We start from the raw sequence: 13,823 nt of genomic DNA on the forward strand, positions 1-13,823 counted from the left end.
ATTTGATGCAACGGTAAAGGAGAAAGAGCCTTTTGCCAAACTTTTGTTCCATCGCAGTTAAAATCAGTTAAAGCAGTTAAATTTTTAACAAAACATCGTATAAACACAGGACACACGAAGACACAAACGTGACGTACGTGCATGTTTTAATAACGGGGAGGATCATTATTAGTTGACTTTGCTTACACAAAGTTCATGTAAACAACATGACTTTAGGGGACCCTGGATAAGTCGACAGGTTGATCAAGGTTGGAAAACCTGTTGTTCTTCGTAGCAACCTTTGCACGTTTGTAGTTATTTTGCCGCCATTTCTTTCTTAATACTCCAGGATCCTCTAACAAAGGCGAAGTGGTCGGAAACTTAGAAAAAAAATTACTTTGCCCTCACAGACATCTTGATTTCCCGCAGGACATTCAAGATGAGATTAGTGATAGAGCACCTGTCATCGAAAACTTCGCCAAAGTCAGTGAGGTCCTGGTGCAGAACGCACAACCAGGCGACAAAGAGGACCTCACTAGAGAGGTTAATCACGTGACTGAGGCATTGAACAGCATCGTCACTAGAACCGCTGACCGACGAAAGGCTTTGGAAACTGCCGAGCCGCTGGCTAGGGACTACCACAACACTTTGGAAATGCTTGCTGAAGTGATTGCCGAGGTCGAAAACAAATTGAATACCCAGCGTGCCTTTGGAGCTGAGCCGGAAAAGATCAATGAGGAGATTGAGGAGGTTAAGGTACGGTTAACTTTCTCAAATGTTTTTTTTTTCTGTTGACTTGGATCAAGATTTTGGAACTGTATTAGCGTTATATTTCAGAGTGGTATTATCAAGCCGAGTAGGCGAATAAATAATTTTGAATGTGGCTTGGTTTTGGATTGAAAAATGATACTTTAAATTGAGAGTCTCGAAGGCATGCTTGGACCAGTTGGTAGAATTCAAATGTAAGTTGATGACCGGAAAATTACCATCAGGAAAACGGGGAAAATGTGGCGCAAACTGTGAAGCTGAATCAGCTGAATCCAACATGAAATGATTTTTTCAGATCTTGATTGGTGTTACAAGCATTGTCTGCAAGTAAAACAGCCTCTTACTGCTCCTTACCATTGGGTTGTTCGGCGGGGGCGTTCCCGGCTGGAAGCTGTAATCACAAAATTAATTACTTTCGATTATGCAGTATTGCTGATTGAATTTTGAGAGCCGGCAAAAGAAGAGTTGTCGAAATTTTCCTTAAAAACCCGCGATGATAGAAATATGGTGTACATTCAAACGCTGGTTGCTTTTCGATGCCGAACTCATCGAAGTAACGAGATAATTACAACGACTGAAAATGAGTGCCAAGTTTCCTTTTATGGAAGTGTCCGTATTACAGAGTCTGTGTTAAGTTTAGCCTCCTGTGGGCCAAGGGAGTTATCAGTAATGAGGGGTCGCCAACTTTTGCCTTTGGAACTAAGTGAACTCCCCGCAACAATATAAAGGTGTTTATACTTCGAATGCGTCTTTAAAGGGGCACTGTCATGTAGATTTTTCTGTATGTTGGTCTAAACTGCTCAAATATTTGACTAAGAACCTCTTTTCTAACCTGAAATTACTCTTAGAACACCGGGAGGAAAATATCAAATGATTTCTCCGAGGAAGAATAAACTAATAATCAGATTTTAGCCATTTTTCCAAAATACTGAGAACGACCTTGACAAAATTGGCCGATTTTTTCAAGTTGCAATCCAGTTCCATCCTAGCCATCCGCAGCCAAAGATAAATGATACTAGCTTCTGTGGACTAGTTGGGTTATAGTTAACAAAACTGAACAATTATTTTAACGTTTACTTCGATATAAATATATATATTTTTGGCTATTCAAATTGACACTAAAAATAGGGGACACTGCCTCTTTAAGGAGAACTTCCGTTGTACCAAACCATGACAGCCCCGACTGCTTTGTATCAACTATGAATGTGAAATCTTTTCGTGCATTGCAACGAAACAGGAACACCCAAGCAGAGCATTAAAGCAATAAAATTAAAATGTTGTTTCCTGCACTCATATTGTCTGTCTCTTGTAACTGGGATTTTCTCACAGTTTTGCCTTCGGTCGCATGTTCCCTCTTAAGATGTTCGAGGTTTTTTCTTGTGAATTGTGATCGATTTAGTTCCTTACTGAGTTGAATTCAAGCTATCTCTCCGCCGTTGTTTAAAATCTCAACGAGCTTTGTCATCTTATAGGGTGCTATTGAAGGTGTAATTAATTTCAAATTATGCTAAAATACGGCTCTTCTCAACCGTTAATAATCCAGAAATTTCTCTGACTCATCCAGTGGTATTAAGGTTGAAAGTTTTGTGAGGTCTGGAAAGCTGTTACCGTCTAGAGGTGTTGTAAATGTTGCGATTGAAATAAATTTGATCAGTGTTTTGTTTGGAGAACACCCTAATTTGCGGCGTCAACATCGTAATGCTTATTTTTGAACTTCTTTTAGTTTGTTTAGATTTTTAATGCAAACAAATTTATTTCATTGTGTCAGTAAGCTAAAATAAAAAAATAAGAGTGCTATTAGGAGCAGAAAGTTGGTAAAATATCTGGGAACAGGTTTTTATAAAAAAAATCAAACAATTAAAACAAATTGACACGTATGTCCATATTTTCAAACTGTCCTCGTTGTATGGAATTTCTTGACGAAAGCTAAAGTGTAAAAGAATCCATTTTATCACTTCAGTTACACGCAGATGCGTTAAGAAGAATACTATGGGTAAAATGCATTGAAAGATGCTTTTATTGAAAAGAACAAAGCAACGCACGCCTGTTCTCATTTTTTTATGTATAATTTCCCAAAGTAGCAAAATTCAAACTACTAGCACGATATATGTTTGTTATGCTTGCTAAAAATTCAGCTTTGTTTCCATCTTCACTGTTTGCATTTTATCGTTTTCCTTTGAAGATATTTTCATGTCGCGCAGATGTAATTTTCGCAAATGTATTACTTTTTCAAGTTTTTGTGTCGGCTTATATTGAAAAACAGATCACTTTTTGCTAATTTTAGTAAAATATTTTCTTTTTATGTAAAACCTGCTGTGTACTTTTGTAATCAGTAGCAAAATTTTAACATCGCAAGTTATTACAATTTTCATAAACTTTTCTAAATGCCCATATTTACGTTTTTAAAATTATATAATATATGTAATGTGTATTCTTAGCGACACGTCAGAATGTTTTTGCTTGAAAGCGAGCTTCGAAAGAACCAGAACGCTGGTATTGCATGATGAAAAAAAATCTGAATTTTAATTTTGGTTTTTATTGCTTGGTTGGAAGGCAAGATCACTGCTATGGGGGTTGTGTTTAGCGGAGTTCGCCGCGCGGACTTTATTGTGCAATTGTGTTGCAAATGCGGCCCTTGACAACAAAGACAGCGAGCTCATCTTAAATGTAAATTCGTTGCTGTGAATGCATAATTAAGTGGTGGTTTTTAAGAGGAAATTCAGGGACAACGGTTAGCCCGATTGTTTTGCCTAGAAATCCAAGTCGTAAGCGAGTGGTTTCCGACCTGTAGAGTTGCTGTGTCTCGCATGAAGGAACATGAAAACATTCCATCGCTCTAACGTTATAATTGGCATCGCAAGGTTATTCTGAATTTTTCCGTATATCAAACGTCGAGTGAACGAGCAAGACGTTGTTTTCAAAACCGTGGAGATGATAATCGCCGCAACTATCTCGTGTTATATATACTTCTGCCCATAAATCATCGCAATTAATGGTTGGCTTTCACAAATGGCCAACAAAGAGAAGCGAAATAATCTTCCAGAATGCGGATGCCGTGGTTGTATGAATTTAAAGTCAAGTCGCCCCGGGAAATACGATTGCTTCAAGTTAGATGAAGCCAGCGACATAAACAGTATACGGACACGAATAAATTCGGGATTGCGACGAGCCTCTGTGGAGTGTGCGTGCGGTTGTAAAGAACAAAATGCATCAAACGTACGGGGCAATCGAGGGACGTTTATTAAATTTACTGGGCCTACGAACGGTGCAAGTTCAAACCCTATTGGCTCGGCTTTATCGAGTAAATCATACATTCGGTCAACTAGTGGACGTTTCTTGGAAAAACATACAGACGGGAAATCTCGCAGCTTCGATATTCAAAATAATGATGTGTCAGATAGCGTACCAGATGAATATTTTCGGTCTATAACTGTTTGGAAAGGATTTCTGGTTAAACCTGTGTATGTGAGAGCTAGAAGGGCATCTCGTCTGGTTTTACAGCAAACCGAGAGTTCAAACAATGGACCATTGGCTTCGGAATATAGTTCTTGCAACGGCGGATTGCCCTCGGAGGAAAAAAGGGTACGTAAAAGTAAAAATTCGGCGTTGCACGCTCGACCTAAGGTAGGGACGCAGATTTATTTATTCAAACCTGCGTTGTAGCATTACCGCTCGGAACAATATTCCTAATTTAGCCGTGATTCAGTGAGTACAATTTTTAAATTGGTTTTAAGTTGTGAAAATTGGCACTGTGTTAGTGGTTTTGTTTCTTTCGCTGATTTGACTTGGAAATCTTTTACTTGGGATTGGTTTATTAAAAACTATGCAAGTGTAATATTTTTTTTTACGACCGATCGGGAGCAGCTGTCGTCTGACATGGGAGAATGATTTTGGAATCACTAAAACAGTTGCTGACGTCCGTCAATGGTGCAAATAACAAAGAGTCAAATTGTTTATCGTTATATGTGAGCAGCCAAGGCAAATATTTTCCAATCACGTTATTTTATTGAGTCAAAACCAGATGCCATACTCTACGCAAAAGAACAGCTCCCAGTCGCTTGCTCTGCGTGACTGGTACCAGCCGTATAAAGATAAAAACAAATCTCCAATTCGCTAAATTAAACACTTACAAAAAGATAAATACAATAAAATATAACGGTTGTTAGTGATCGCTTGGCTTATATAAATTATAACTTTCTTCTTAACCATGGAACGCGCCTCTAACTTTTGAGTCTGCGGATGAAATCCTTAAGTATGAACGTTCATGTAAAAGCTACTGAGCTGAACTTTTGGGATGCGGTGCCGTTGGCTTTGCAATATTCGGTAATTCCACAGTGTGTGATGCGTGTTTTTTCCTGTCCGAGGAGGCAAGGGATGCTAATTTGCGGATTTGATATCTGCCATTAAACACCAAGTCTTTAAAGCGCTTTGTTTCCGTTGCGTTTGGTCCGATTGACGTTGATTGTCTATATACGCCTGAGCAGGATAATTTGTAATATTGGATTTAGCGGTTCATTACCACGCATTTAAGAGTTAAGTGGACAAATAGGGGCCTTTGTTATTAATGTTTTGTGTTGTTTTTTGCAGGACTTGAACAAAGCGCTTGACGACGCATCTGAAAAAACACGCATCGCTGGCGATGCACTCTTGAGCCTACAAGACCCTTCCGCAGACATGGCAGCCGTACGCACACAGATGGATGCGCTGTCAAGTAGGGTGCATGCGTTGAAAGGCAAGATGACGCGGTTTGAGGAGCATTATGATGAGCACATGCGCAAAGCGACTGAGTTCCAGCTTGCTGTAGAACAGCTGCTTGCAAAGTTTGCCGGGAGAAAAGAACAGTTGCTTGCAGTCGAGGTTGACACCACTGATGGACAGGCGATCAAGAAGCGAATTGAAGAACTTGAGGTAAGTTTCACAAACTCCTTGAAGAATTTTCTCGTTACTCGTTATGGCCTTGCTGGCATGTTCAGTGACCAGCGTATTATCTGTCTGCGAATAAGGAAAGAACATCTTGAACTGATAAAACCCTGGCTCTTCACGTTGGGAGCTAAGCAGGGGCTAACCACTCATTCCTATAATGGAAAAATGGTCACAGAAATGCAGGCGAGAGATTCAAGTTTTCTGGGGGGTGGGAGGTAGGGCTCAGCTTAACTTCTGGGCGCAGTTGTTCAAAGCCCGCTGCCTTATTTTTGACTTAGAATTTTCTTTACCATTAGCTTTAATTTAGCTATTAAGAACATTTTTATCGACCGAGGTGAAAACGTCGGTTAACTTTTAATCGGGGATTAGCGTTAATCGGCTTTCGAGCAATCGGGCCCCGGCTGGTTACTAGAAGATTGAAACTGTTCGTACATTTTCCCACCTTTTTTCTCGGGTGATTTCTCTATGAGCTGAAAGCTTAGTCGTAGTGAAGTAATCGAAAAGCGCCGTTGCTCATACATAACAATGTTGTTTGTTTTTGCAGGCTTTCCGTGAGGAGATCAGTAAACACAAGCCCTTACTCACCACAGCCACCTTAACTGGCGATTGGTTAATCAGAAATGCGCATAGATCCCACGCCTTGTAAGTAGCATCCTTTGCAAACTAGGTTACTAATTACCTTTAGCGCAGACGAGGCCAATAAAGTTATTGGTCTAGGACAAATTAACACTAACCCGCAGGCAGAAGTTACAAAAGGTTTTCTCTCCAAAGCGCTGTTCTCCGCTATTTTTGGACAGTAGTGTGGTGAGAAAGACCTTCCTGATGACCCGGAGCCTGTATCTCTCATACTAAGCAACACCCACAGTTCATTCATGTATGCCCAATCAAAGAAGAGCAGTGGGTATTAAATTGCCATACATCATACTGTTTCGCGGCCAAAGCAGTTATACAAATAATCTAGTCGGGGAAAAGTTGACTAAAGGAATTAAAACAGGTAGAGGCTCCTAGTTATTGGCTTTGTGACGTCACGAGGTGGGACAAAGAAAAAAAACCCCGAAGTCCCTACCACTGAGCTACTGGGCTACCGGTGAGCTCGGCCCATTTAGAGTGGTTTTCAATCGAGAGCCGTAAACTGAGCAAAAACAAAGTTATTACTCTGACCAATCACAACAGACATAAACAGCACAATGAACCAATTATAGTTCGAAACAAATACATTTAACCGGCAACGAGTGCGGGAAAACACGTGCGAGCGAGGCACGATTGGTTTTGGTTTGGCTTTCCTTTGATTGAGAAAATGGCGCGATCCTTTTCAACCAATCATAGAGCTCAGTAAAGGAAAAACAGCGTAAACGCGAAATTACTTTCGACACTCAATTGAAAGCCGTCACAAGTAATGCGTCTTGAATACTGCTCTAGCTTATTGATGTCAAAGTTGTCTCTTGTGGTGATAGCCTGGTCATAACTTGTTCTGATAAGGTTTCATCGAGTGTTGGCAGGTATTACTTCATTGTAGCCCAAAGTTGCGAGAATGTTGATATTTGTCATTTACACAATTTGGGTTAATTAAGGCGTAACATTTGTTTTAACGGCAAATTTCAGAAGCGCTGCGCACTGCGTCGTCCTTTATCGCCAAGAAAGGCGTGTTTTGGTTCAAGCTATGGCTTTTATCGCTAAGGTTTCTGAAAAAAATGTAAGGACCTTGATAAAAATTACTTTTTCGTCAATAGGTTACCAAATGGTGAACCGGAGAAGGAGGTTATTCCTCTCGATATCCAGGAAACATTGGATAGACTCAAGGAGAACTTCCATGATATGGAAGCGACAATTCGCCAACAGAGGCTATATCTTACTTCTCTGACGCTGCAACAGGTTAGTAGCTTTAACTCTTCATTCCTTAAAGTGCCCCTAACCCTTCAATTTGTTTTCTTTTGGTAGATTTCCATATCTTTCAAGAACTCATTTTCGAAAAAAGATTTGAGAAATATTGAATCCTTTTTTTTTTTACGAGCGCTAGAAGTGAAGGCAGTCTTGTCGATATTTTCACCTATCGTTCGCATTAGTCCCCCACTCGGCCAAATATGAAGCGTGACGTAAGAAAAGGACATCGTGCAAAAATATCCGAAGATTCGCGGTAATGCTTCAATTGTAAACAGAGAAAATGGATGCAGCAACTCTCGAAATGTAGAGAAAGGAGTCAGCATGCATAAGAGGGGTGTCGAATGGTCCCATTCAATTTAAAAGTGCTCGCAAAAATTGGCCTTTGCTCGAATTGCTCGCAAAAATTAAACGGGTGCTCGCTTGCTCGTGCTCGCAAAATTTTTGCAACTGCTCGCATGCTCGCACTCTCGTTAACATGTACTCGATTGCTCGAGATTTCGTTAATCCTATTAATAAAAGAGAGATTCCAGCTAGCGGAAAATTTACGAAGTGCTCGCTGCTCGCTATCTCTATTTTTCTAAAGTGCTCGCTGCTCGCCATCTGTATTTTCTAAAGTGCTCGCTGCTCGCAAGAAAAATTTGACAACTGCTCCTGCTCGCAAAAATAAACACAGTGCTCGCATGCTCGCAAATGCTCGCAAAGACCATTCGATACCCCTCATAAGATTCCTTCTGAATCCTTCTGGTGTCCTTTTCTTACGTCACAGTGTCAAATATCGGACGCTTCTCATTGGCTCGTTCCTAATGAGCCCACGAGAGAAAAATTTGTCCAGCGGGGCTTAAAGGGCGCAAAAATTTAAAAATTTCAGTAACTTTTAGCGCTCGTAAAATAAAAAGGATTCAATATTTCTCAAAAATTTTTTCGAAAATGAGTTCTTGAAAGATATGGAAATCTACCACAAGAAAACAAATTGTAGGGTTAGGGGCACTTTAAGCGCAGGAAAAGTACCCCAGGAAAGTACTGCTTAGTAGCTTCATTTGAATGATTACACTTCAGAATTTCATCCATAGACTCAAAAGTTAGAACCATTTTCTACAGCATGATCAAACAGTACCATTAGAAAATACTGCTCGGTAGCTTTCATTTGAATGGTCACATCCCAGGATTTAATTCACATACTCAAATGTTAGGACACCTTGTACATCATGCTGAACAGCACCACAGGTAACTCAGCTCTGTAAGTAATTATTTTTGCTTGAAAGGACATGTCTCCGATCAAGTCACCATTTTGGTCTGACAAAACAAACATGTGGCAGGAGTCTATCAAAGTGTGATATATTGACGTTTACTTGCTTTTATTATACGTTTTGCAAAGATGATTAAATTTCATCCTGCGATTATGTTTACTTTTTTTCTTAATTTATGCTATTAAAAAATGAAAATGAAACTATGTTAATTCACAGCATTGCACTGGAGAAAAAGATAACAAAAAGAACCAGTGCACTGTCCAGTTTGCAGGCAAACTTTCACGACAGAACATCGTCTGTGGTGTATATTTTTTCTTCAGAGAGTAGGCGTGGGATTAGACTCAAAATGTATTTAAACACATGTACTCCTGTCAAAATTTGAGTGACAAAGTCAAACATATGATGTTCGTGTTCTCAAAATGATTTGCATAAAGTTAAACAAATTTAATTTATTACCTATAAATAATAAACGAAAAAATTAGGAAGATGAAAAGTAAAATTAAACGCAAAATTATATTTAATTTTTTAATCTTTTTTAGACGAGTTACTGAACCGAGTTGCTTTGAATTTCATTATGAAAGCGAGGCTTCGTGCAAACGAACCTAATTTTCATAAACAAATCCGCGCTATTACGGATTCTCGCTATTAAGGACACTAACTCGCAGTCCCGAGGGTGTCCCGATAAAGGGAGTTGACTGTAGCGGAATTTATTTCAGTCAAATGTCTGTAATTTTTTTTTCGCCGGGAATTTAGCTGCTGTCCGTATTATTGGGGTGTCCGTAATAGCGAGGTGTCCGCAAAGCGAGAGTTACTGTACTGAAAGCTGTTTTATGTTAATATTTCGGTATTTATTGCAGGAGAAAGTCTTCAATCTTCCAGTGGATCATCAGCCGGTACAGGAAGCCCTGAATCACTTCATCGCGTGGCTCTCCCGCGCGGAGGAAGTTGCTGCCAGTCATCCGCCTCTGAAAGCAGATCTCATCTCACTCAAGGAAGAAGAAATCGCTCACACGGTATGCTGCACTGTAGTACTTAAAGCAATTTATGAAACACGAAGGAGAGTGTTTAATCCGATTCCCAAAATACCGAGAAGTAAAAATTGAGGTGCACCCGAGTGTTTCTTTTTTTAACCAACTTCGAGGTGTTTAGAAATAACTTCTCAAAGGATAACTCTTGGATAACTCTTGGATAAAATAACTCTGGGAAAAAATTCAAAGCAAAAGTTCAGCAGATGTTACGATAATTATGGTCACATTGCGAAACCTCCTTCACGTTGGGAGCGAAAGAATAAATGTGAACGCAACATTGGAGGAGGGGGAGCTCGTGATATATGGGCGAGATGTGGTTTTTTTGTGGTCTCAGTGTAGTGTTTCAACAAATTATGACTGCTATTGAAGGTATTCAGATGGTAGGCCTCGGCTTAGAAGTGTAAGTTCGTGTTTCGCGTACGGCCGTATTGTAAACAAATGCTTACACGAACTTCTTTTGGCTAGGCGACAATTAGCGGTACAATTTGAGGTTTCCCGAAGTGAAATTCAAGTCATCCCAGGTCAGCGCAAGTGTGCGCAAGTTTTGGTGGAATTGAAAAGAAGTTGAGGCATGCTCTCGACTTGTGTCTAATTGCGTTTGACGTTTACCTTTTTACAGGCTGACAGACGAGATGTCCTAATGCATGAACCAAACTACAACAATGTTGTACACAAAACCACTGATTTCTTGCAATCCTCGGGGCCTGGGCCTGAGAGGGACGAGATAAGCGCTAAACTGGATGACGTCAAGATAAGATGGGAAGAACTTAAGAGAAAAACAAACGAAAGACATGCGCAGCTCGGGGACGTGTTACCGCTGGCTCAAAAGTACCACGACAACTCTCAGAACGTGAAGGACGTTGTTACGTTAGCAGAGACGGAGCTTGGATCGAACGTGGGTGTCTCTCCAGATGTGGAGATCGCAAAGCAAGAGCTGCAGAATATCAAGGTTTGAATGATGCACCTGTAGTTGTAAAACAAATGCAGTGTAAACACAAAACTTTATCGAACGACGTTCCTTTCCGTGTTTCAGAAGATCCTTCAAAGTTTGTTTGTTGTTGTTGTGGTTTGTTTCTGTGAGCTTTGTTTACTTAATTTACTGCGTTATGAATGTGAATATATGAAAATTCATACATTTGAACTGCGGAAGAATGAATAAGTGAACCATCGTCGCAGTTATATACGCAACTTAAGCAGTTGTGAAAAAAAAAAAGCCTGAAAAAAAATTTTTGAAAAAAATTCCGGCTTGAACGGGATTCGAACCCATGACCTCTGCGATACCGGTGCAGTGCTCTACTAACTGAGCTATTAAGCCAACTGGGAGCTGCTCATATTGTGAATTCGTAATATACCCGATAGGTGATTAGATGAAAGTGAATATATGAAAATTCATACATTTGAACTGCGGAGGAAATAATGAATAAGTGAATGATCATTACAGTTATATACGCAACTTATAACTGCGATGATCATTCACTTATTCGTTATTGGGTTGTTAACAAAAGTTGCTTGGCTTTCTCCAGGGTGTCTTGAAAGCTGTCGAGAAACGTGCTCACGACGTCAAACGGATGAACGAGCTTGGTGACGAGCTGGCTGACAGGCTCGACAAGTACAATGGGATGTCAAGCGAAGCACGCCACGATCAGCAAACAACCAATGAGCGTTACGAACGCATTCTACTGGAACTGCGCAACCGCGAGCAATTGATCGAGGCTCTTGTCAACTCCTCGGATCAGTTCACAACTGCGCTACAGGAGTTTGAGCTTGATTTGACTGGTGTGGACGCCGCCATCTTGGAGGAGACACCTGGAAATAATAGTGACACGCTAAAACGACAACTTGCTGAGCTTCAGGTACAAGGAATAGGTCACGCTTAATCACGTCAGATGACGTTAGGTCACGCTTTTTCCCCTCTATTTGTATTTGGGCTAACCAATTATAATGAATTGGAGTGGAGTGGGGATAGGTTACAGCAGGTTCAAGAGTCAGTATTTTAGTGGGCCGGGGTATTTGTGTATTGGTGAGGTGGGGGTAGGGTTAGGTCCTTTATGCTTCAGGTGAAAGTGCTTCTTTATAAAAGTTAGGTGATAGAGCCATGTGTTTTGTCGGAGTAGGGTTAGTTACACTCTGTGTTTGAGTGGGGTAGGTTAGGGGTAGGTTGTAGTAGTTAGGTGGTAGAGCCAACTTCTTAGGAGGGTAAGGAGGAGTAGGTAGTTGTAGTTTGCATTTTAGTGGGTTGGGTTGAGTTCGGTTACAATGGTTTGCTGGTACGGACAGTTAGATCCTCTGTGTTGTAGTGGGGTAGGATAGGATAGGTTATAGCAGTAAAGGTGATAGAGCTGCAGGGTTTTAATTCAGTGGGGTAGATAGAAGAGCCCCCGTGTCTTAGATGAGTTGTGTTTTAATTGAGTGATGTAATCTGTTATGGTTATAATTTAGGTGAGGTAGGAAACAAAGCCTCCTTGTTTTATTGGTGTTGAGTAAGGTGGGGGATGGGGTTGATGGCATTTTTGGTGTAAAAGATGTTTGGTAGGTCTTTTTTAATTTATCTTTGCGCAAATCTTTTGCCAAGGTCTCCTTGTAAGTTAATCAGTGTAAATATGTTTTCACAATGAGTTAGAAGAAGCAAATTTTGTTTCTACGCTTACCTTTTAGGTGACATTTTTTTCTTGTCTGTATAGAATTTGTAACAATTCCTTTCTCCTTAGGCTTCCAAACTTGCTCTAGCACAACGAAGACCTAAACTAGGTTCCCTTCAGTCCAGTGGACTGGCACTAATGCAGGACAACAAAGATAACGAGAAGTTCGTCGACTCAACCAAGTCCAAAGTCCAGAATGTGACAGATCTGTACTGCAGCATTGACGACAAACTCAAGGACCGCATCACGCATGTGCAAACTGCACTGTACCGCTGCCAGGGGTTCAATGAAGCTCTGGACGACTTTGAAAGATGGTTGTATGATGCAGAGAGGCAGTTCCAGGCGCTTGGCGTGCTGTCAATCAAACCGAGAGTCATAAAGAAACAAGGGGCTGGGCTCAAGGTCAGTAATATTCAGTATTAATGGAAGAAAACAATACCTACTGTAACAAGAGTAGTTAGCCTGCGAGCAAGCTCTCTTCTTCGCCCACCGCTCTCGCTACATCCTCTCGCGGCTGACCAAATAGAGAGCTTGCTTGCAGGCTCGAGTTGTGTGCTTTTTTTCAAAGTGATTTTAATGTTGTTTTGTTTTTGTGATAGCGCAATTTTGGTAGAAAATTGATGAAAACATACAGTTTCGGCCTTGATAGATCTTCAATTTTCGGAATTGTACGTGATTTTTGGCACGCAATAGGTTAAAAGGTATATGCGTCATTTAATGAATGCAAAGTTATGGAAACGACCATTTCATTCTCAGGTAATAAAAGAGGACGTTCATCTCCATGCTCCAATGTATGAAGACATTCACCAGCGAGGAATTGACATGCTAACACGCATAGACTCGGCGCCTGACAAACATCAGCTGCAGGTAAGACTACTGGATGTGGAAAACCGCTGGAAAAACCTCAAAGCGCAAATCGAGGAACGACAGAAGAACCTTGGTAGACTGGTGCCTAGTGTAGCTGGTTACATGGAAGTACACGAGCAGGTGGTCACGTGGTTAAACGAGAGTGAGAGCAAGTTTGACCAGTTATTATCGGAGCTCAGTGACGTGACTGACATCACGGTCATGGCAGATAAACAAGAACAGCTTAAGGTACAGAACTGCCGCGTGCAAATTCAAATGTGATGGTTTTGTTTTGGAGGTGGGACAAGAAGTAAAGAGTAGAACGTATAGGGCCAGTTATTTAAACAGAGTCTAACTTAGGCCGCAGCTTAATACAATGAGCGGGCCTCCAAATTTGTTGATAAGTGGTTTATTTTGCGTAGATAAATAGTTTTCTCGTCTGGGATGCAAGCCTTCTTGTTACTGTCAGCAGGAGACAATGTTTAGGCATGACTGTTGGCAAAATTGAAAAT

General features: G+C 40.7%; 1 protein-coding gene across 7 annotated transcripts in view; it reads left to right on the forward strand.

Moving 5' to 3' along the window:
- LOC146456038 (uncharacterized) overlaps positions 1-13,823 on the forward strand; it is a 145,564-nt gene that overhangs the window by 62,551 nt on the left and 69,190 nt on the right. For all 7 annotated transcript variants that reach the window (XM_085093599.1, XM_085093602.1, XM_085093604.1 and 4 more), the window contains 9 exons: positions 409-735; positions 5,335-5,655; positions 6,215-6,312; positions 7,401-7,542; positions 9,656-9,811; positions 10,446-10,775; positions 11,350-11,679; positions 12,535-12,867; positions 13,222-13,560. In XM_085093599.1, the coding sequence (XP_084949725.1) occupies positions 409-735; positions 5,335-5,655; positions 6,215-6,312; positions 7,401-7,542; positions 9,656-9,811; positions 10,446-10,775; positions 11,350-11,679; positions 12,535-12,867; positions 13,222-13,560 (2,376 nt within the window). The remainder of the gene's footprint in view (positions 1-408; positions 736-5,334; positions 5,656-6,214; positions 6,313-7,400; positions 7,543-9,655; positions 9,812-10,445; positions 10,776-11,349; positions 11,680-12,534; positions 12,868-13,221; positions 13,561-13,823) is intronic.

The sequence above is a fragment of the Pavona decussata genome, unplaced genomic scaffold (genome assembly GCF_977016875.1).
Source record: "Pavona decussata unplaced genomic scaffold, jaPavDecu1.1 SCAFFOLD_262, whole genome shotgun sequence".
Lineage (NCBI taxonomy): Eukaryota > Metazoa > Cnidaria > Anthozoa > Scleractinia > Agariciidae > Pavona > Pavona decussata.